This window comes from Sciurus carolinensis, chromosome 2, assembly GCF_902686445.1.
Source record: "Sciurus carolinensis chromosome 2, mSciCar1.2, whole genome shotgun sequence".
Lineage (NCBI taxonomy): Eukaryota > Metazoa > Chordata > Mammalia > Rodentia > Sciuridae > Sciurus > Sciurus carolinensis.
Genome location: NC_062214.1, coordinates 86,171,077 through 86,195,387, shown reverse-complemented (window position 1 = coordinate 86,195,387; position 24,311 = coordinate 86,171,077). Strand labels below are relative to the sequence as shown.

Genomic DNA, 24,311 nt, shown 5'->3' with positions numbered 1-24,311 from the left:
TGTACTCTACAGATCTACCTTTGCTTCTCATGAGGCTCCTCCCCGTTTCTTTTCCTTTTTCCTCTCTAGCTTCCACATATGAGAGAGAATATGTGATAAATGGTACTGGGAACACTGATTATCCTATTTAGAAGAATGAGATTAGACCCTTGTCTCTCCCCCTTCACAAAAACCAACTCAAAACGGATCAAAGGCCTACGAATTAGATCAGAAACTATGCAACTCGTAGAAGAATCCAGAGGGTCAACACTCCAGCTTTTAGGCACAGGCAATGACTTTCCCAGCAAGATTCCTAGAGCTCAGGAAGTAAAGTGGATGGCATCACATTAAAAAGCTTTTGCACAGCAAAGGAAACAATTAGGAATGTGAAAAGAGGACTTACACAATGGGAGAAAAGTCTTTGCTAGCTATTCTTCTGACAGAGGTATAGTATCCAAAATATATAAAGAACTCATCCTTTTTTAATACTTGAATTGTTTGAAATTTCAGATTTTTTTTTTTTTTTTTTTTTTTTTGGAGAAGGGTGTGATGCTGGGGATTGAACCCAGAAGTGCTTTACCACTGAGCCACATCCCTGTCCTTTTATTTCTTATTTTGAGACAGAGTCTAAGTTGCTGAGGGTTTCACCAAGTGACTGAGACCGGCCTCAAACTTTAGATCTTCCTGCTTCAGCCTCCCTAGTTGCTGAAATTATATGTGTGTTGCTACCATGCCCGACTGAGATTTCAGATGTTTAAACGTTCTGAAGTAAAAACATCAGAGCAAGCAAAATTCAGTTTTGGCACTGAGGTGTAATATTCATGAAGGCAGCATGGGAAGCACTGGGTGGAAGATTCTCGACAATGTGGTCAGACCCTGCTCTAGGCTTCTGACTGCAGTAGGCAGCAGCATTCATGCAATGGCTCAGCAGTCATTCACTGAACAGTAACTGCCCGGCCCTGGCCGGGGCACCACAGTCAGCCAGGAATGACAGACGTGTCTGTTTTGACTGTGAGAAACCAGGACCCTGACATTGAACTGTGAAGATTGCAATGAAATGACATACATCCTTCCCATAGAACCCATAGAAGAGAGTGCAAGCTAATTTTACTGTATCTTATCCCACGATCTTTGCAGATTTTATGTCAAATTTTTTGCAAAAAAAAAAATGGGGTGTGACCCTTATGTGAAGCTGTTTTCTAAAATTTGTGCCGTATTACTTAAAAATAATTTATGACTAACCTGTCTTTAGTGCAAGTTAGAATGTATAGAATACTTGTGAGTATATGTTAAAATTGAATAGTCCAAAATTAAAGCACATCATTTCTTCCTGACAGTTTAGTGAACATTTTTCTGGTCTGAAAAATGAAAGGTATACATTAGTTGTTATTGATTTGTGAATTACAAGTTGAAATATTCACTTGAGAAGGTTTATTATGGTGTTGTACAGTGTGGACATACAAATTTGATCTCCCCTGAATTTACCCTGAAGAATTAAAGTCATCATACTTGCACACCCATGTTTATAGCAGTACAATTCACAATAGGAACCAGCCTGGGTGTCCATCAACAGATGAATGGACAAAGAAAATGTGGTATGTATACACAATGGAGTTTTATTCAGTCATAAAGAAAAATGAAATCATGGCATTTGCAGGAAAATGGATGGAACTAGAGACCATGATGTTAAGCGAAATAAGGCAAACTCAGAAGGTTAAGGATCATATATTTTCTCTCATTTTGCAGAAGCTACAGAGGAAAAAGAAAACAAAGGTGGGGCAGATCTCCTAAAATTCAAAGGGAGATCCATAAAGGAAAGGGACCAAAAGGTGGAAGGTGGGGAAGAAAGGAGGAAGTGCTGGGTAGTGACATTGACCAAATTATATTGCTATGTTATATGCACGTATGATGATGTGATGTGATAACAAATCCCACCAACAGGTACAACCATAAAGCACCAATAAAAAGTGTGTTAAAAACCAGATCTTCTGTGTCTGAAGACTCTGCACCACTCTCTCTGGTTTCATCCTCAGCGCCGCCATTCACGCTGAATGTGCCTGCCATTCACGCTGCAGTGCTCGAAACAAACCATGCAAGACGACTTTTGGAAACGTGCTGACAATGTGAGTGTGCTGAGAATTCTAGACTCGCCTCCCTCGAAGTGTGTGAAAAGACAAATGCTCATACTTAGGCCACTGGTGAATACATCGCTACTCTGTTTACCTTTTTAGCTGCATGAAGAACAGAATTGTACCACGTGACAATTGTGTGACCAAAGGTTGTAGACTAATTTTTGGACTGGAAAAACTGTGTGATGGTTCTGAGGTGAAAGATGGTTCTAGAAAGCCTTGTGGAAGAAATGATATTTGCATTTAGCCTTGAGGATTGGGTAGAATTTCATTCAGAGGAGAAGGTGGAGGAAGAGATGTCTCAGCCTGACAAATAGCAGGCCCAAAAGCCTGGAGGTGGCAAGCTCCCGCTCTCTCTAGGACAGAGATGAGGGACCAAGTGTGGGTGTATGGCAAGACTGGTAAGAGGTGAGGCGGGGGCTGGGTGGACTGTGGAGGGCCTGAGAATATGCTAAGGAGTGGGGTCTTCCAGGACTACTGGAGGGGCATAATTTTCTCAAAGGAACCTGAAGAGTGGACCATGAGAAAGGAGAGAAACTTCAGGAACAATGAAGGCTGGAATTTTCATTCCTGGAGCCCTGCACCCACTAGACCATGGATCCCAGGGGGGTGGACCCATGTCTACCTTGGATCTCCAGGGATGACATAGTAGCTGGAACACAGCAAGTGCTCTCTTTGAGTCTGTGGACTGAGGCCTCTCCAGCATGCACCTCTCCTGCCCTCCTCCTCCGTCATCAACACCATGATGGACACTGTCGTGGTGATGACCGAGGGCAACGCTGAGGCCTTCAGTTCCAGGAAATATGGTGGCTTTTCCGAGTGCATGGCATTAGGCTTCAGGACTCAGGCCCCAGCTGACCTGAATGGGGGACCTTCGAGGCCAGTGTTGCCCCTGGACCAGCAGGCAGGAGGAGCACACCTGACCTCCTCAGTGCGGGTGTGAGGGCACACCAACCTTTGCTGCCCCTCGGTTGGCTGACAAGGTTGAGTCTTCCAAGACTGGCTAAGGGTGAAGGACTCATTCATTTCTTTCCTTTCAACACCTTTGTCGCTTTGGAAAACAATCACCACCACCACGTGCCCATGGCGGGCCAATTCTGATGTTGGAGGAAAGAAGGGAGCAGAGCAAACCCCTAGATTGCTGGCCTCACTCTGTCTGGAGAGAACCACAGTGAACACTTCGGGAAACAGCCTTCCCAACATTTTTCTGTCCATAAATACAAGCAGTTAAGCGTAGCACAGTTTTACAGGGATGGTACTGTAAGATTTACGCTGTTCCCCAACCTGCTTTTTTTTTTTTAATTTAACTTACCACGACAAGTTTCCTGTCAGTTTCCCAGATCTAGAACATTTTTAGTAGCCACACAGTATAGTTTGCAGGGCTGGACCACACCGACCCAGCCAGCGCGGATTGCTGCCAGTTTTTCTCTGCAACGTGCCAGGGAATCATTCCGCTCTTCTCAGATGTGTAACAATCACCTGGTGGTAAATATTTAGAATAGCTGAAATAACTGGCAATAAAAAAAAAAAAAAAAAAAAGGAAAGAAGTGAGAAAGAAAGAAAGGTAGGCTTAGAAAGAAAGAAAGCCCTGCTGGGAGGTCACCATGGCAACCTCCCCGCCAGCCTCTTTCATGGAGGACCCGCCCTCTGAGTAGCCATAGCGCCAGGCAGGGAGGTGGCTCAGAGCTCCAGCAGAGTCTGTTTTCAGGGCTAAGGAACAGCAGAGAGCATTACCGGGGGCTGGGGTGGTTTAGGGTGCAGAGGTGATAAGAGCCACCTTTCATCAAATGCTTGTTATCCGGCAGGTACCATGGTTTTTGATCTTCACAGGAAATATTGATACTTTTATTATCCTCTTTCAGGTAATGAGATCAGGGATTGGGTCGCTGTCTGAGGGCACACACGTTGTCTGAGGGCTGTCACGTTGGCTTGCACTCACTCCTCATAATTCCCCTAAATGCCCGATGTAACTCAGGGTCGCCAGCATCTCTCCCACCGCCTCCACCTCTACCTCTGGGAGACCTTTACCTGTCAACTCAGGCTCCCCAGGGCATCCGTCCCCTCCACAATTACTTGTGGCATGCACTGCCTTCCACTGGCCTCTGGCCTGCAGGCTGAGCCTGGTCAGCTGCTGCTGCGTCCCCGACACTACCTCCTTGCTGAACTGTGGAGAATTCTCCCAGTTGTATGTAGAAGTGCCCACTCATCCACAGGGGATGCGTTTCAAGACCCCCAGCAGACGCCTGAAACTGTGCACAGTACCAAACCTAAATAAACGGATTTTTTTTTTCTGGTACATACATACCTATGATAAAGTTTAATTTATAAATTAGGCAAAGTATGAGATTAACAATAACAATTAACACTAAAATAGAACAATTATAACAATATCCTAAAATAAAGGTTATGTGAATGTGGTCTCTTTCTATCAAAAGATCCAAGATGAATATTAATATTTTCAGACCAATATTGGCCATGGGTTACCCAGACTGCAGATAACGGGAGATGGTTGTACTCTCTCTCTACCCCTGGGCCTTTACTCTTATGGTACCCTCAACTCCCTGCCTGTGGCTGCTGCACGTTTATGCTTCACTTGCTCAAGAAATCTTTACTGACTCTGAGTGTGATGCTCCTCCTCTGCATTCCCCAGAAGCTTCTGGTTCTAGCTTTTACTTGCTATTAGCTGTGCCATGTGGCAATTGTTAGTGCTGATCTGCATTAGCCTGTGGCTCTTAGGGGCGGGAGCCGTGGTATCCTACCAAAGCCTTGGGCAGACAGTAGGCATTCAGTGCTGAGTGCTGAATGAGTAAGTGATTGCACACATTCCTGTCAGAGGAGGAGATGCAGGGACTGAATTAGCCCCAGCCCACCAGGAGCCACTCCGGGATCCCCGCTCGCCTGTATATTCCCAGGCATTGCTCTCAGCAACTGGGCACAACCTCCATCTGCCTTAAGCCTGGTCCGCCCCTCCTCCCACCACAGTTCAAACTGAGGTCCTAGGTGAGTCCTGTGCCCCCACCTCCACCCTAACTTTGTGTTGCCCATCAGGCCCATGAACTCGACTTTTTCTCAGCCCTTGGGCTCTCTTCTCTGTGTTCCTCTCCCCAGGGGGAAATTTCAGTGCAGCCTGGGCTTTGAAAGTCGCCTGTCTCTGTCTCCCAAATTTATCTGAAGCCTCAACTTGTTCAAGTGTAGTTTCATTTGTTTGTTTGTTTATACATACCAGGGATTGAACATAAGAGCACACAACCACAGAGCCACATCCCCAGTCATTTTTATATTTAACTTAGGGACAGGGTATTGCTAAATTGCTTAGGGGCTTGCTGAGTTGCTGAGGCTGGCTTTGATCCTCCTGCCTCAGCTTTCCGAGCCGCTGGTATTACAGGCGTGCGCCAGCGCCGGGCAGTCCCATGTTTTTAAACTGCAGATCTGTGCAAATCAAACTCAACGTGTCTGGAAGCTGCCTCGGTCCTTCTCATTTCCTGCTTTGGTATCCTTTCCCTCCCTGTGGGAAATGGAGGTCTGGACCCAGGGTGCTCTGAGCTCCTGACTGGGTCACTGTCTCTCTCCTTGTGATCAGACACTTGACTTTTATCTCTGGGGCCCCAAGTATGAGCTCCAGGCCAAGTCTGGTGGGAGTGGTGAGGGGGTGGAGAGGCCCAGCAGACCCTGGCATGATGGAGCAGCAAAGAACTGGGAGTTCATGTTTCTCTGTGAGATCCCTTGATTTTTAAAGGAAGGCCCTGGGTTTCTGTTCTTTCTTTCCTTCTTTTTCTTTCCTTCCTTCTTTTTCTTTCCTTCTTTCCTTCCTTCCTTCCTTTTCTTCCTTCCTTCCTTCCCTTCCTTCCTTCCTTCCCTTCCTTCCTTCCTTCCTTCCTTCCTTCTCTCTCTCTCTCTCTCTCTCTCTCTCTTTCTTTCTTTCTTTCTTTCTTTCTTTTTCTTTCTACTTTTTTCCCTAACAGATTTGATTTATATAGAGTAGTTTTAAGTTTACAGAAAAATTATACAGTGGATATAGAAGTTCATTCTTCTCCTCTCCTCCCCCAACTCCCTTAACATTTTGAGCTAGTGTGGTATGTTTGTTAAAACTGATGAATCAATCCCGATACATTATTAACTAGTATCCCTTGTTCGCCTTAGGGTTCACTCCGTGTTGGGCCTTCTCCAGGCTTTGGCAAATGTGTAACGTCACTTGGCCACCGTTAAGGCAGGGTGCTGGTTTATTTTAAAAACACATAAGGATCAGGAGTCTCCACTTTCCACACTTCCATCTCACCGTGCCTCCCTTTCACTGTTCTCTATCCCACCCTTTGTCCAGCTTCTCTCCCCTCTCTGATCTTTACAGCTTCCCTCCATCTCCCTGCCAGCCCCCAGCCTCCTGGCGGCACCTGGATGTTTGACTACACGTCTCCCTAGCACCTACGCACGGCCGCTGCTGCTTTTGAGGTTCCTGCACCTGAGGGGACTGGGGCTCCAGGGAAAATGTTTGGGTGCAGTTAACAGGGTGCATGTGGCAAGGGCCAATCTCAAGTGGCAGTAATAGTGGGGAGGTGGTGTCCCAGCAAGTACAGTTTTCAAGCTGAAGACAACTCAGCTCTGGGTGTGAGGATACTTGAATTCTTAGGAGGAGTTGGGGGCGGGGGTCTTCAGGGACAAAGGAAGGAGCCGCCCATGGACTATGCATGCTGGATTTCAGAGTCCCCTGCCCCACCCCCGCCCCGCTCCCATCCCCAGGAGAACACTTAGGCCTCGGTGCCAGGAGCAGGACCCACTGTGGCAGATCAAGATTCAACCCCGGTGTCTTTCTGAAGCCAGTTCTGAAGGTGACAGTCCTGCCCTTACCTCCCTGATGAATGGCCTGTGTTGGGAAGTGCCTCGTGTGGGACCCGAGCCTCGCACCCCTAGCAGAGCAGAGAGAGGGCCCAGGGTGTGGCTGGCAGCCCGTGTGGGCTGGGGCTTGCAGGACAGGGCAGGGCGGGGATGGAGGGCTCCTTCTGGCAGGGGGAGCAGAGGGCACACCAGCAAGCCTGGGGAAGCGTCCGAGAAGGAAAACGAAGCTCCTTCCTGGTGGAGCTGCCCCCCTGCCTCTCCCAACACAAAGGTGTCCCTGTCAGATGCTTGCACCCAACTTGGTGTCCATGCCCACAGAGCATCAGACTGCTTGTCCACTGCCAAGTGTCTCCATTGTTCTGCAGGGAGCTTCCTAGAGCCAGAGCTGTGGTTGGACCCCTTGTCCCCAGCTATTAGCAAAGCACCTGCTACATGGCCAGGTCGCTCCCTGGATGAGCGGGTGAATGGGTGGACCAATGAATGGAGAGCCTCGAATAGAACAGTCTGACTTTTTATTGAGTCTTTTATATAAAAAGAGACCCAGATCCTGCCTTCAAGTAATCTAAATCGTGGCTACAAAAATGACCAATCTAAAAGACTCAGAATGTAAGAGGTCAAGCTAGTGATAAAATCCCCAACACCGTGTGGCTGGCTGAAGGCCACACTCTAGGCAGAGAACTGTGCGCTCGTGGTTTCGGCTAGTCCTCGTGGTGCTTGTGTGGTGGAGATGGAGACCAAGGCTGAGAAAGTGCAGCAGAATGTTCCAGGGCACCAGCTGGCGAGCGGAGAAGCTGAGCCTGGAATCCAGATCTCTGTGCCACCTAAGCCTGACCCCACCTGCCCCATTGCAGCTGGCGGGCTTCAGGGAGAGAGTGGAAAGGCGGCCCTCCTGGAGGAGGCCAGCTGGGCCTAGGCCTGGATGGGTGCCTGAGACAAGGACAGTTGGAGGTATTTGATGCTTGGGGACAGGTCTGAAGCCTAGCTGAGTGGAAAGACTCCCAGAGAGCTGCAGGGAGAGGTTGTAGGTGGTCATGGCCTCAGCCTGGGCTCCCCCTGGGTGGCTCACAGTGATGATACGCCGGCAGTGCACAGAGAGAGCTGGGGACTACGGGTGAAAGCTAAGCCAGGGCTTCCAGGCGTGGCCATTCCTGTAGCAGAGGGCAATGCTGGCGCAGCCTGCAGAGCAGGCCTCTCCCTGGAAGACAGGGCCCTACCCAGCTGGTAAGGCCAGTTTCCAGGGCGGGGCAGGCAGAAACAGGTTTCTGGTAGGGAACCCTGCCCTCATTACCAAGTGGTACCCAGGACTGCTGGAGCCAGTGACTCCTGCCCTGGTTGGGGGGCTCTTCTGGGTGCCTAGCTACCTGGGGTGGCTAAATCCCGTTTACCAGGTACTCTGTGGGGTTGGGGGTCCTGAGCATTCCTTAGCTCTCAGGTACCACTAAAAACTTGATGGAGACCATGGCCTCGTCCCTAGTGATACACACATTCACATGCGTGCACACACATAATTTTACCTATAATTTGATGGACTTTTGAGGCCTATACATGGATTTTCATGGACCTCAGGTCACATACCTCCATCCAAGGAGCTGCTGCACTTGATGGCCCCCTCCCTGAATGTGTTCTGTTGGTACCAGCAGCAGCACGAGCAGTAGTAGGAGTGAACACAACTGGCACTTCCGAAGCATTTTGTAGGTGATATCTTCACATCTGGTATCTCAATTTAGCTTCCCACAGACCTGGCCAGGTGGGTGTTAATGTCCTATCTCACTGATGACAAAGATGAAAGGTGGAGTTACTCAGCCTAGGAGATGGCAGAGGGGAGGCCTGACCTTGGCTGCCCTAGGTCTCAAGCCACATGGGCTTCCCTCCTGCCCCACTTCTGCAGAACATTCTCCAAGCTCAGGCCATCCAGGATGCTTGCTAGAACAGACCAAGGAAAATTAAGAGCAGTCATTTATTTGCTGGGATCCTGGCAGCCCCTTAGACATACCACAGCAAGTGTGATTCTAGATGACAAAAAATAAATAAATAAAAATAAAAATCCTTGGCCCTCTATAATCAGTACAGATAACTTGTAACACACTCACACCTTTTCAAACATTTTTGACTGTGGCCTTTAGTAAGAAATACCTTTGGTCATAACACACGATATGTGTAACATACATGCAGATGTCACAAAGTAAAACTTTTCTTTATGCAACACACTGATATTTTCTGTTCTATTATTTTCCATACTATTCTATTTTTAAATGCCAGTCGTGGCTCAGTAAACTGATTTTGTGATCTACTGACAGATCCTGACCTGCAGTTTGGATAGCACTGTGTGAAGAGATAATAATTGTGGTTTTAGTGAAGAGTTGTTTGTACATTTGCTGAGGTGGGCGTTGGACTAGCCACAGCCAGGCTGGAGGTCAGGTGTGGACCCTGGCTGCCCCCATCTCACGGTCTGTCCTGTGAGCTGTTTCTTTTCTGTCTTTGGTAGAGTCTGGTGTTGGCTTGGGCAGGTCTCTCAGGCTCTATTGTACATCCACGCTTGGTCCTGTTGTTAGTTACAGACCTCTTTAATCTTGACTTTGCCAGTTGCTTGCTGAGTGATTCAGACAAGTCATTTCCTATCTAGAATCTTCATCGATAAAGTAATAAGAAGGGAAGATTAAACTAGTCTGTGTCTCCCAGTGTGGGAAAGTTTTTCCAGCAGCAGAATGTATATGATATATATATATAATTTTTTTTCCTGGAAGATTTGGAGAAAATAAATTCTTGTATTAAAGCAACCATAGCTAAATTATGGAACAGACTAAAAAATTCACCTGCTTTTTAAAAAAGATACTTTTTCTTATGGTGGTAAAATTTTCCATTGTAACCATGTGGAAGTGTGCATCCAGCAGCGTTAAATACACTCTGTTGGGCGGTCGCTGCGTTTTCAATGTTCACCCGAATTATAGCATTTGTCAGAATTTCATTCCTTTTTAAAAAACTGATTGGTGCGCCATGGATGCCTACACCACTTGTTTATCCATCGTCTGCTGGTGGACACTGGGTCTACCTTTGGGCTCTCGTGAATAGCGCTGCTATGGTTCAGTGGACAGGTGTCAATGTGAACCCCCTCACCGCTTCTGGATGTGTATCTGGAGGTGACGATGCTAGATTAGTTGGTAAGTCTAAGCTCAACTTTTCGATAACTGCCCTCGTGTTTCCCGCCATGGTCCCGTCATTTTACATTCCCACCAGCAGAACCTCAACCTTTTAATTTCTCTACATCCTTGCCAAACATATCTTTCATGTTTCTTGTTTTATAACAGCCATCCTAATGGGTATGAAGCGCTCTCTTGGTTTGGTTTTGAATCGCATCTCCCTGATGTCTAATAAGGCGGGCATCTTTTCATGTGCTTATTGGCCCTTGGCGGATCTTTGGGGAAATGTCTGTTCAAGGCATTGTTCCTCTTGTTGTTGTTGATTTTGCTTTTGAGATGGGGTTGCCCAGCTTGGTCTCCATCCAGTGGACCCAAGAGATCCATCTGCTTCAGCTTCCCAAGTAGGTGGCACTGGCCACTGCACCTGGCTTTTCTGCTCATTTTTAAATTGGGTTGTTTGGGTCTTTTTCTTTTTCTTTTTGACTGACTTACAGGAATTATTTATATATCCTGACACTGATCTTTTATCAGACATACAATTTGCAAATTTTTCATTCTGTGGATTAACTTCACTCTTCTCTTTTGGTATTGGGGATTGAACCCAGAGGTACTTTACCAACAAGCTTCTCCACAGTCCTTTTTAAAATTTTATTTTGAGACAGGGTCTGGCTGAGTTGCTGAGGGCCTCGTTAAGTTGCTGAGGCCGGCTTCAAATTTGTAATCCTCCTGCCTCAGCCTCCCAAGTTCCTGGGTGTCCTTTCACTCTCCTAATGGGGTCATTTGATACCCAAGTTTTAAATTTTGGTCATATGTATTTTTAAGGTAAAACAGGGATCTGCATGCAGCGTGGGGCTCTGCTCTTACCCTCTGACCCTGTAGTCCTCCCCAGGATACAGTGCAGCCCTGAGCTGGGCTGAGCACGTGTAAGCATCCTGCTGCGTGGGACCAAACGGAGTCTGCCTCTTCCACCTTCTGGGCTCTGTACTGTTTTCTGTCAACATGAAGGAGAACTAGACAGGAAGTGGGAGAGGGCTAGCCAGTGATGGCCATCAGAGCCTGCCTGAGCGAGGACAGCCCTTGTCCTCCCACTCACTCTTCTCCTGGAGCCACCATGCTGAGCCTCCAGCAGAGGCTGAAGAAGCTGGCCTCCTCCTGCCACACCCCAGAGGCTGGGCGCTGCTGTCCAGACAACCTGCAGCACTCCCTAGTGCCCTCCCAGCCTAAGAGTGGCCTCTGAGCCTGCAGAGAGGAGCTGCTGGCTCCCATCTCCAGTCATGTCCCCCCACCTTCCCACAGAAACGGAGACCTCGGTTGCGTCGCTTCTTTGGATCAAATGTGTGACCTCTGGTCTGAAAGGCCCCGCAACAAAACCAGGCATCTAGCAGCAGTTTGGCCTAGATGGCCTCTCAGGAGCTTTCTGATCTTACCTTCCTACTATTCTAAAAGCAAGCATGGAGAAATCCCTGTGAACAGCGGCCTTTGCCTTTATGAATTGAGTATTTTGTTTTCCAACATAATATTTTTGAGAAAAGAGGAAGAGTGAAGTCTGTCCAGAGTGCGCATGTTCAGGGTCACTGTCTTTTTATTTTGAATAGTGGGCTGTTTGGGGAAGATGTCATGACAGCCTGCTCCTTTCCCAGCCAACAGTTCTTGGGACCCTTTTGAAATTCTTTCAGAAGGCCCCTGACAACACAGTCCATTGAGAGAGAGAGAGGCGGAGAGAAAGAGAGAGAGAGAGAGAGAGAGGCGGAGAGTAAGAGAGAGGCACAATCGTGTATCCCAGATGGAGACTTATTCCAGGAACGTGATCTTCCAGTTGCAGGTGTTAGTTTTACCATGAAGGAGACTTTGACGACCCCTTTAAAAAGCAGAGTAGCAACTGTGGAGAGTCACACTGCGCCCACCTAAGCTGCTCGCTCATACAACCACTGCATCATCTGAACATACACTGTTTTTTCTAACATTTTAACAGCTCTGAAATGAGGACTGATGTGCAATCAGTGGTATCCCATGATTATAATTGGCGGTACTTTTTTCTGTGTTTGTGGTACACCCAAGTGGCAGTGTGGCTTCCTGCTGGGAGTCTAAAGTTCACTGAAATACCATCTTGGGCTCAGTCAGTTTGGGAGGTACATGGGAACTAGAGGACCCCCAATCTTGGCACCCAGTGGCACAGCACAGTGAGAGCCCTGGGCTGGGCTCCTGCTGTCCCTGTCCATGCTAGCGAGCAGGCACAACGCCAGTGTAATGACCAGTCCAGCAGCCAGACAAGCTACCTGCTCTTTCAGGGATTCTCATGTGCACCCTGCTCGAAAGCTCCCAAGGCTGAGTCAACAGTTGTCAGCTTCAGCGGAGTTCTGGTTGGATTCAGGCCACCAAATCCTCCCTAGAGGGCTCAGTCAGGCTCATTCAGAGGAGCAGCCTCCCTGGGCATGCTGTAGCTGTCCCTGCTCGTACACAGGGAGGGCACCTGGACAGCACTTCTCACTAATTCACAGATCTCTATTGGCACTCGTTTCTCCAGTGAAACAGCCTTCTCAGTGCCAAGAAGCAAACCCTATGGTGTAGACCAGAAGTAGCCCCAGCAGATCCAAAGCTGTGCTCTCTGCAGTGTACGACTCCACGGCTCCTCTTTCAAATACTAACTAACCACCACCACATCTTCCATCAGACCCCCCGTGAATGATTTAAAAACAAATTGCAGTCAATATAGTAATAGCAAATGAATAGTTGTGATTTGGAATATATTTTTCAGCAGCAAGCATTAAATACAGCTTCAAATCATACATTTTTCAAACAACTGCAGGGGTGGAAGGTGGGGACCTCTTTCTTCACCCATTCTGAGAGTCACAGTCAACATCCTAGAACAAAAGACAGGTTGGCAAGAGGAACCATTAACAAATTTGTTTAATCAAAGTTTTGTGTGACGCAGGAGCCTTCAGAAACAAAGACCCAAAACCAAATTCCATCTCTTCCATCTCTTGTCATCTTTGCTCGCCTTTGAATCTAAACCCAGGGAAAACACTGTGTGTGTGTGTGTGTGTGTGTTCTTTTTTTTTTTTACACTGGGGATAGAACCCAGGAGTGCTTAATCACTGAGCTGCATCTCCAGCCCTTTTTTATATTTTATTTAGAGACAGGTTCTTGCTGAGTTGCTTAGCCCCTCTTGAAATTGCTGAGGCTAGCTTTTGAACTTGAGATCTTCCTGCCTCAGCCTCCCAAGCTGCTGGGATTACAGGCATGCACCACTGCACCCAGAAAAAATTGTTTTTATGCTTAGATTTGATGAAGAATGAACAGTCATGCAGAAATGTGATTGGACATAGGAACCAATGGTAATGGACTGGGGTGGGGAAGGCGGGGACCCAGCAAGGCCAGTCTGTTCAGATTCTTCTAGAAGTCTCTCTGTAGCCAGCCTTCCTCTCGAATGTGGGCCAAGATCCTTCTGGAGTGGGTTTTAAAAGGAGAAGAGAGAGACTTCTTAGGGTATACATCTTGCTTTAGAGGAGAGGGGCCCTAGTGTACACCACCCACCTCCTGGAAGAGGACGTCTGCTTTCCCTGACTTGCTTTAAGGGAAAAAGGAGTGAGAGAAAGGAGGTCAGGAGATCAGAGAGCCTTGCTTCAGAGGCTTCCCAGCCTCCACTTCAAGGGACTCTGCAGCACTGAAGTGCCAGGCTTTCAAGTACTGTTTCCTGAACAATGTGGAAAGAAGTGAGAATATCTTGCCCTTAAACTGTGATGCAAAATAGTGCCTGTAGTTAAAAAGAAGGTGCCGGTGAAGATTGGGAATACACTTGTTTCTATGAAATATGACCAGAAAACCTTTAAATTCATATATTGCATTTATAGTTAGGGATTCTTATATGTGTGTCCAGCTGAATGAATAAATTATTGTTGTAAAGAGACAGTTTGATGGTTCACTTGCATCCCTAGAAGTTACACATTCTTTGGAGTCTGTCATTGGGAAAACGGCCCCTCAGCTTATATTCGTCCATCCTATATGTCAACATGTTTGGTATGTTCTAAGGTCTTCCAGTTGTGTCCTTTTGAACCTGCACCGGGTTTAGGCTAAAGTTTCCTGGGGGAAGGACCTGCCAGGAACGAGAGGAATGAAGTAGCCAACTTCAAATTCCACCTCTTGCTAACTTTGCTCGCTCTTAACTCTAAGTAAGAATCCTCACTTGACACCTCCTGGAGTTGTTTTGTTATGATTGCTTTTTTATTTTTTTAAGGTTATTTCAGGAGAACTGAGCATGTCCTTGTGAGTGTACTACAATAGCTACCCCCACTTTGTTTTTAGCTATGGATTCCTCTTTTAAATGATGCCTTACGCGGAATCCCAGCACACTGCTGAAATGCGAGCGAGCTCTCCACTGCATCTGATATCCTCTCAGAAGCCTTTGCTTCTATTCCAGCTTGTTTCTAGGCCTCTGCAGAGAGAGACCACAACCACACTGGTATGGTAAACAGGGGAAGTCACACTCTGGGTTTATAGTGGGGATGGGATGAAGAGCCTGGCTCTGGAGGAGGCTGAAAAGACCAGTGAGCTCCTTCCATGTTTCCTTATATCTGAGGGGTTCTCAGTGGCTCAGCAGGTGGACCTGTGGCCAGAATGCACCTGGTCGTGCGGGCCGGGGGTGCCTCATGATTTGGCACAAACATAAAGGTTTATATTTTAGATGCCAAAGAGCAATCTATTAGTAGAGAGGCCTCGTTTCTTCGAATGGTAGAAGAACAACATGAAAAACTCCCCCACTTTTGAAAGAGCAGGGTCTGGTCTGGTCTCACCTGGGTGTCTGTCTCACCCTGATGGATTGGCACAGAGGTTCATTGCTCTGTGCCTAGATTATAAACATCATCATAGACATTCTGTATTTTTCATCTTCTCGCAGTAGCAGGGAGAATTCAAGTCTTAGTGTCGAGTGCTAGGACTTAAAGCTCTTTGATCAAAGCCAATTCTCTTTTTTTTTTTTTTTTTTTTTTTTTTTTTTTTTTTTTGGCGGTGCTGGGGATCGAACCCAGGGCCTTGTGCTTACAAGGCAATCACTCTACCGACTGAGCTATCTCCCCAGCCCCTCCAATTCTCTTCTTGAAAGAAAATGTATGCCTCTTACATTGCCTTTCTCAAGGGAGAGCTTATATTACTGTTTTCACTACAATCCAGAAAATAAGTGGACATCTGGTTACAGTAAGGATAGCAGTGACCTTTCTCTTTCTCCTAACCACCATTATAACCTCCATCTTTCCCAAAAGTGAGTGTCTTAATCTGTTCAGGGTGCTATAACAAAATGCCATAGGCCAGGTGGCTTATCAGTCACAGAAATTTAATTGTCACAGTTTTGGAAGCTGGGAAGACCAACATCAAGACTGTCAGTTTCTGTGCCTGGTGAAGGCCCACTTCTGCTTCGTAGACTCTGTCTTCTCACAGTCTCCTCACCCACCAGTAGGGTACATGACCTCTCAGGGACCTTTTTTGTAGGGATATGAATCTCATTCATCGGGGTTCTGTCCACATGGCCTAGTTACACCCTGAAACCCCACTTCTAAATATCATCACATGGTGATGAGGTTTCAACATCCAAATCCTGAGGGGAATTTAAGCATTCATTCTGTTCTACTGGGGCATAACCTAAGGCCTGCAGAAGGCAGTTTCAAAGTCTCTAGTCTCCCAAGTCTCTGCAGTTGATTGTGCTCAACTCAAGCAGCACAATACAAGGAAGCATCCGCATCCCGCCACCCCCTGACTCCCTCCACAGACCTTCAGGCAAACCAGAGATCAAACCCCAGCTTGACCACGTGCCAGCTGTGTGATCTGGGCAGACCCCCTAACCTTTCAATGCTTCAGTTTTCCTGTGTTTGAAATATGAAATTAATTCTCCTGTCTGAGAATTAATAAGAATAACCAGTGTTTGTTGGATCCTTTAAAGGGTTGGAAGCCCTTTACATGTGTCATCTCTTCTAATCATAACAACAGCCCTGTGAGAAAGCACTGGGTTATTTCCATTTTGCAGATGAGAAGACTGAGGCACAGGGAATTAAGTGACTTACTGAGGGCTGTGCAGGAAACAGCAGAGCGGTCTCAGCATCTTGGTGGGTGGAATGCAGTGTCTGCCCCTTGCTGTTCTGCCCGGCCTCCTGGAGGTTGTGGTGAGGGTGGATAAGAAGAGACTCTGCACTCCAGACTGGTGGAGAGTGGACGAGAGTCCCCTCCTCAGGGGGACCCATGCTAGTTAGTTGGATGTTGTGATGGCTGTTTTGAGGGGTCAACTTGACCGGATTGAGGAATAGCTGGGGAATTGGTGAGGTGTGTCTGGGAGGGTGTTTCCAGAGGACATTTGTCTGTGAATGGGTGGACTGAGTGGGAAAAATTCGCCCCCAGTCTGCTGGGGACCTAGAGAGAATAAAAAGACAGAGGAAAGGCGATTTCCTCTCTCTCTATTTATTTATTTATTTTTTTTTGCGGTGCTGGGGACTTGAACCCAGGGCCTTGTGCTTGCAAGGCAAGCACTCAACCAACTGAGCTATATCCCCAGCCCGGCGATTTCCTCTCTCTCTCCTGGATCAGGACACCTGTCTTCTGCTGCCCTTGGGTGTCAGAACTCAGGGTCTCTGACTTTGGACTCCTGCACTTACCCAACAACCCCCAGGATCTCAGGCCTTTGACCTTGGACTGAGAACTACACCATTGTCTTCCCTGGTTCCGGGACATTTGGACTTGGACTGAGCCGTACAACCAGCATCCCAGGGTCTCCAATCTGGAGACAGCCCACCATGGGGCTTCTCAGCCTCCATAATTGTGTGAGCCAATTCTAATAAATCCCCTCCTGCGTATCTCTATCTATACATCCTGTTGGTTCTTTCTCTCTGGAGAACCCTGACTTATACAGGTGTGTGTCTGTTGGCACAAGGACCATCTCACACATTTCCCTTCCCTGTGCGATGAAGGAATGGCATGGTATGGGGGATGCTTATTCCCCTGATTCTTGCACCACAAACCAATACAATTTTTCTATCAGCTAAGTTCTCGGCCTTTCCTTCAGCTTGCTGCAGCCTGCAGAGAATAGCACTATTTATTTGCTCCTACTCTCCTCACACTCCCTGGATTAAAATGCAGCAAATAGTGGTGGGTGAAGAGGTGAGTAGACCCCGTGCTTCCTGGGAACACCCTCACTTTTGCATGGCTGCTGGTCATCTTACCTTGGTGATTCCTGAGATGGAGCAAGGACTGGGTCTTTTTCTCGCCCAGGAAATTGAATCAAGTCCCAGGAGAAATAAGGGGTGCTGGAGGCAGCCTGGGGAGCCCCAGCCTCAGTTCCCATTATCATCCGGGGTTTTTCCAGTGAGCTCAGCTTCCCCTGGTCTGGCCCTTACCTGTGGTCCTGCCACCAGGTGGATGACAGCTGCTTCTGAGAGCCAGAGACTTGGGGATCCAGACAGTGAGAAGCCAGGGTGTGCCATGCCCCACCCAGGTGTCGGTGTTGTTTGCTGGTATAGTGTCAACTTTTGTTTTTTAACATGCCTGAACTTAAAAAATTTTTTTTTCTTTATTATTCTGTAATTTTGAAATATTGCAGAACTGTTTTATTATCATAAAATGCATATCACATACAATTTACCGTTTTAAGCGTACAGTTCAGTGACATTAAGTGCATTCACACTGTTTTCTAACCATCAGCACCATCCATCTGCAGAACTCTCATCAGCTCAGAGGGAGACTCCAGACCCATCGACTGCCCGCTCCCCACGTGCCCTCCCCCATCCCGGCAGCCTCTCTCCTGCTTCCTGTTTCTGTGGGTCGGACTCCTCTAGGTAGCTGTGAGTGGATTTCTATCAGATTTATCCTTGTCACTAGCTCTCTTCACTTACCATAAGGTCTTCAGGGTCCATCCATGTGGCAGTCAGTGTGTCAGAATGTCCTCCCTTTGTAAGGTTGAAAGCTATCTCTTGGTCTGTCTGTACTTCCTGTTGCTTATCCATTCATGGGTTGGGGGCCACATCATTGCTTCCACCTGCTGCCTATTGTGAATCATGGCTGCATCAGGATTTTTAAGAAAGAAGCAAATTTATAACTGTGAAACAGAAACAGATTGGACTTTGCTACAGAGCGCCAGATAATAAAGACAACCTAAAGAAAATAAGTAGCAAAAGGAAACAAACCACAAAAACTAAAAGCACTTTAGGTTCAAAGAATGAGCTGCATTGCTTCATTAAATAATCATTTGCTGATTATTTGCTGAAGGACGAGGGTTTCCCATCAGCCATGGGAGGGTCCTTCCCAGGAGGACCTGAGCCCTGGGGAGCTCACTTTGACTATAGGGCAAATGTGGCTGGTGCCCCAGGGGAGGTTCGGGCTGGGTCTCCAGGCCTTCAGAGTCAGGGAAGGAAACCCTCTGGTTGATGGGGACCAGCGGGCCTGCGGTGATGGGGTAGAGGAGATATTGACTATGGTTAATTCCTGCCTCTGTTCTTTTTTCTGTTTCTTGGATTTCTCTAGTCCACATCGCTTTTTGGTGCTAAACTTAATCCTTAATTCTGAATTTAAGCAACCTTATTACTTACTCCCAGTTGCTCTGTCTCCAACAAGCTCCTTGGATTTATCTGCCTGGCCCGGTTCTTTTGTGTCTCTAGGGCAACCAAGTCTGGTCAGCCTTCTGGAAGAGCCACTTCTGTTTTTGTGATCTAGGGCACAGTTCCTCTTCCTCTCCTGTGTACGGAGTTGATGGAGGCTGGAGATCCCACTGTCTGCTCAGGGGGTCCCTGTGGTGGAGTGGAGAGTGTGTAGCCCCAGCTCTGCACAGCTGTGCAACTCTGGGGAAGTTACTCCACCTCTCTGACTCTCACACGTACCATGAGGGAATCGGATGACCTCTCAGGCCCTTTCCAGCTCCCCCGTTTTCTGACCACTGTCTTACTCTATCCAGGCTGTTTTGACAAAATACGTTAAACTGGGTAATTTATAAACAAATAGAAATTTGTTGCTCACAGTTCTGGATTCTGGGAAGTCCAAGATCAAGACGCCAGCAGCTTTGGTGTCTGGCGGGGGACCTATTCTCAGATAGCACCTTCTGTGTCCTCCTATGGTGGAAATGGCAAGCAAGCTCCCTTGTGCCCCCCACTTTTAAAAATAATTCTCATGTTTAATGACATAAGAATTTTCTTCCTGAATAGTGTTGTTTTTAAGTTATATTATACAAGTTATGTACTTTTTATATATTTTAAAAAGATTTTTCATTCATTTTAGATATATATGACAGAGTGTATTTGGACATATTATACATACACGGAATATAACTTCCCATTCTTGTGGTTGTACATGATGTGGAGTGTCTCTGTGGTGTACTCATATATGAACATAGGAAAGTTATGTCAGATTTATCCTAATATCTTTCCTATTCCCATTCTCCTCCCTTCCCTTCATTCCCCTTTGTCTAATTCAATGAATTTCTATTCTCCCTCCACCCTTATTGTGAATTAGCATCCACACATCAGAGGGGGGTTGGCTTATTTCGCTTAGCATGATAGTCTCAAGTTCCATCCATTTACAGGCAAATGCCATGATTCCATTCTTCTTCATGGCTGAGTAATATTCCATTGCATATATGTACCACAGTTTCTTTATCCATTCATCTGTTGAAGGGCACCTAGTTTGGTTCCATAGCTTAGCTATTGTGAATTGAGCTGCTATGAACATTGATGTGGCTGTGTCATTGTAGTACGCCGATTTTCAGTCCTTTGAGTATAAACCAAGGAGTAGGATAGTTGGGTCAAATGGTGGTTCCATTCCTAATTTTCTGAGGAATATGCATACTGCTTTCCAGAGTGGTTTTACCAATTTCCTTGTGCCTCTTTTGTAAGGGACTGATCCTATTCATGAGGGTGGAGGCCTAAGGACCTAATCACATCCCGAAGGCCCTATTTCTTCACATCCTACTGAGGATTGGTTAGGTGTCTACAAATGGATTTTGGAGGACAAGACATTGAGAGCACAACTCTCTCCCCTATTAGGATCAATGACCTCCCTCCAGCACTCATGGGGAAAGACTCGGCAGTCTGAAAGCTTTGCTGTTGTTGCTTTTAAGAAAGTTCAGCTTGTTGCCACCACTGGCAAGTGCCCATTCAGAAGTTGCATGATCCAGATGGAGTTAGGTGGACACTGACCGGATTTCTCCATGCTGTCCTCTTTCAGGAAGCAGCCGGGGACCCCAGGCATGTCAGGACTTTGAGTCCTGGTGAGAGGCAGGGGCTGTCCCCCATCGACCTGGCCAACCTGACATCAAGATGCTGAGCCTGAAGCAGCCCAGGCTGTTCAGCATAGACCAGGTGCCCCAGGTACGTGCTCTGCTCCTTCCAGTGGTGGAGTTCCAGGGTGTGACCAGGGCTTGGCCTCCTCCTCAGGAGGACTGCGAGTCTAACCGGTCTCCTCTGTGCAGCCCCTTCTCCTCAAGCCTCCCCCCTGGGGAAATTAGTGCCTCTTGCTTCCCCCACTTGCACCAAATCTGGAAATGGAAGCAGTCCCCAAACTATTGAAGTCATAGCCCTTCCCTGCGATACCTGTGTGTCCTCCAAAGCAAAGTGGCCAAGGTTGGAGAGTCAGGTGGCAAGAGGAAGCCAGCAGCAGCTGGGTGGGCAGAAGTTTTCTAAGGGTCCTCCTGTGGGTGCCTGAAGGCGGGCCAGGGAGCAGTCACCTCCGTGTGGCTTTGCTGTCATCCCATCTCTTGCAGGAGGCCCAGCCCGGGGCTGGGGCAATGGGCAGAGAGCTGCTGAGTGGGCCTCAGCCTCACTTTTCCACGGGCTCCGGGGCCTGGGAAGCCATCCCAATGATCTACTTTAAAAAGACAGGGGACAACATTCAGTGTGCCATGACAAACTGGCCTGCTGGCCCTCCGCCCTCGCCAAGGAAACATGACACGGCACCCTGTTTGGGTGTCAGATTTCCTTCCTCTTGGACTGGAGAAGAGGCAATGTTATTTCATGGTGGGACGGTCCATCTGGAGGCCGGCACGGAGGACAAGGGCCCCTTCCACTCCGCCGATGGCCAAGCACTCCAGCCGTCCCCTGAAAAGTAATCCTTAAGCAAGCTCAGCATCAGGAGCGGGAGATGGGGAAGAAGCATGTGCCAGGCCCTGACCCGGAGAGCCTGGGAAGCCAGGTGCTTCCAGGAAGATGGCACTGGGCGTGACCAGAGCCATTTGGTGAGAGGAGGTCAGAATGGTGGCAGGTGACAGGCGAGCTCAAAAGGAGCCCGTTCCTGTGCGGTTGCTGAGCAGAGCGCTGCCCGTGTCAGGGACTCCACCCACGGAGCATGGTGACTGGGAAGGCAGCGTGGTTCTCCGAGTTATTCATTTGTGACATGTTTATGGACTCTTCACCGTGTGCAAGAAGCGCTCCGCCGGACTCGGAACCCGCTGAGGGCTCAGGGAAGGCTTCGTGGAGAGCGACCTTTGAGATGAGTTTGAGGAGCGGGTGGGATTTGGGAGGTGGGGAGAGAAAGGCCTGGAGGCGCACGTCAGGGGGCGGGGCTGGGAGTGGGTGGGGTGCGGGGATCTGCTGGCTGTCTCCCTGGGTGCTTTGTCAGGGTGGGCTTTGGCGTACATCCCCCCCGGAAGAAGTGAAGGAGGGAGAGTGGTATCAGGGTGTCCTCGAGGTGGCGGCTGGGATCCTAATGTCTGGAGATTCTGAAGGGTGGGACTGCGGAGATGGAGGGCTGAAGACCAGCATGGCCTCCATCCAGGTCACAAAGGATGGGCTGACATTTTCCCTTTTACTGAAATGACACAAGTTAGAGGCAGAGAAGCCATGTCATACATTGTCTCTCTTATTTGCTTCAAAACTTTCTTGGGTTCCAGCACCCACTACTGGGCTTCCCAGCATTATGCTGGGGGTGCAGGAAGCCACAGAGAGAACTGTGCTTCTGCCTGCCTAGGAATTTCACTTGAGGATTTGGAGGAAAGGTGCTTTTTTAAAAAAAAAAATTAAAACAAATGCCAAAGCATTGAGGATAAAATGAGAAATTTGCATGAACAGCTAACACAGGAGAGTTTATGCACATGTAGACCTTACTTTTAGTGGGCTCTGTGGGTTCTAACATTTGGTTTGCAGAGTGTCCTCAGGCAAAATACTCAATCTCTATCCCTCAGTCTCTGCGTCTGTAAAATGGGAGCGACAACAGCATCTGCCTCCTAGGATTGTGGTTTGGATTAGGTAAGATAACTGAGTGCCGGCTCATGGCCTGAGAAAGCACATTTCAGGCCACCACACATCAGTAATGTCCATTGTCATTATTGTGGTCAACTCTCCTGTGCCCTCCAGGGCACTTTGCGAGGTAGAACTTACTGCCAAGGGACTTTGAAAAGCCCAGCCCCAAATTCCATTCTCCTCTCCCCGGCCCTCCGTTCTCCTCCTGGATTCCTCCCTCAGTGCCCGCTCTCCTCCCTGAGCTCCTGGTGGCTGGCTGGGCCTCTGCAGGCTGCCCTGTGTGGCTGCCTCTCCTCTCGCCTGTGGATAGCTGTGTGGTCTCAGCCACTGCCCCACCCTCCGCCAGCCCCAGCACCAGCACCTCCTGCCACATACCTAGCCAGCAAAGTGCCCTCTCTCTTCCCTTAGAAGGTGGGACTTGTACATAGGCCTCGATTTTTAGTCTTCCTTGCACTAAAAGGAAGGGTCCATTAGGGGATTATTGAAGATCTGAACCAACATCTTAAGGAGTGGAATAAGTATCTAGGTATTGATTCCTACACAGGCTGAATTTAGAGACAAAGCACTGAGGTCTAGGCTGCAAGTTCATATGCAGCCGTACATGGCGCTTTGCTAGGAAACAAGGACATTTTGTGTCACATCGAGAATCCTTTATTAACTACAGCCTAGACCCATCCACAGATATCCATAGTCTCCAGGAGCCTTCTTAACAGGCACATGGTTTCTTTAGCTTGGAATTTCTCCCAGTGGGTGCTTGGATCTCCAGCATCAGAATCACCTGGGGACCATGATGTGCGTCAGGATGGCAGGCATCTTTGTGTAGTTCTTGACTCCAATCAGAAGGAATGCGTTCCACATTCTACCACGTCATATAATATTTGTGTATGTGTAATCTTCATCAGATTAAGGATAGTCTTGATATTCCTAGTGTGCCAGGGTTTTTCCCTTTAATTTTAAGTTTTACAAAACCCTCTCTTCTGTTAGTATATCTTTTGAGACAATCACACATGACTCATTTGTTGATGTCATGAACCGCACGATGGATTCACCAACGTTAAACCAACCTTTTGTTCCTGGTCTAAATATAGCTAGGTTCTGATATAATATCTTTTTAATCTATTGCTGGAATCAGTTAAATTTTGTTTAGGATCCTCAAATCTATTTATGAGTTGGAGTGTAGTTTTTTCCTTGTTAGAGTTGGCCTATAATTTTTCCTTCTTATTTTCGTCCTTCCCTGGACTTGGGATTCAAGGTATACTGACCACAAGTGCGTTGGAGATTGAGATTGTAGCCTATTTAGTCCATGGGGAAAAATCATGTAATAGTAGAATTATACATTTCTGAGTGGTTGGTAAAATCGTCTGTGGGGGAGCCACCATATTGCTCAACTCCAAGGAAGCACCCTTTCCTTTTTTTTTCTTTTTTTCCTTGAGGTGCTGGTTATGGAACCTGGGGCCTCATGCATGTTAGGCCAGTGCTCTGTCACTGAGCTGCACCCCTAGCTTTACCACTTACCTCGTGATCTACATGAAAGGCAATTTCTGAAACTGGGCAGGAAACAACCTGGCCCTATAGCTGAATTTTCTCTGTGAAAGTTTTGTTTTGTTTTCAAATAGTTCCATTGGGATATAATTCACATATCATAAAATTTGCCCTTAGAAAGTATACAATGCAGTGCATGGTAGTACCTGGATGCACAAAGGGTACATTGCACAAAACCATCACCAAGATCAGTTCTGGAGCATTTTCACCACTGCAAAAAGAAACCACCCATTAGCAGCTGTCTTCCACTCCCCGCCCGCCTCGGCACTGGCAACCACTAATCTGCTTTCTTTCTGTGTGGATTTTCTACTCGGGGTATCTGATGCAAAGGGAATCACACAGTCTATGACCTTTCCTGACTGCTCCTTTCTTGGAGCATAAGGTTTTCAAGGTTCATCAGTACTTGAGCATATATCAGTACTTCATTTGCTCTTATGGCTGAATAATATTCTATTGACTATTGCCAGTTTATCCATTCATCAGTTGATGGACACTTG

The 24,311-nt window shown here is 47.6% G+C and overlaps 1 protein-coding gene across 1 annotated transcript in view; it reads left to right on the top strand.

The window, feature by feature from the left end:
* The window catches only part of Paqr5 (progestin and adipoQ receptor family member 5), a 75,519-nt gene that overhangs the window by 20,007 nt on the left and 31,201 nt on the right, over positions 1-24,311 (top strand). Inside the window, exon 2 of the mRNA XM_047540746.1 lies at positions 20,264-20,406. Within this exon, the coding sequence (XP_047396702.1) occupies positions 20,356-20,406 (51 nt within the window). The 5' untranslated portion in view covers positions 20,264-20,355. The remainder of the gene's footprint in view (positions 1-20,263; positions 20,407-24,311) is intronic.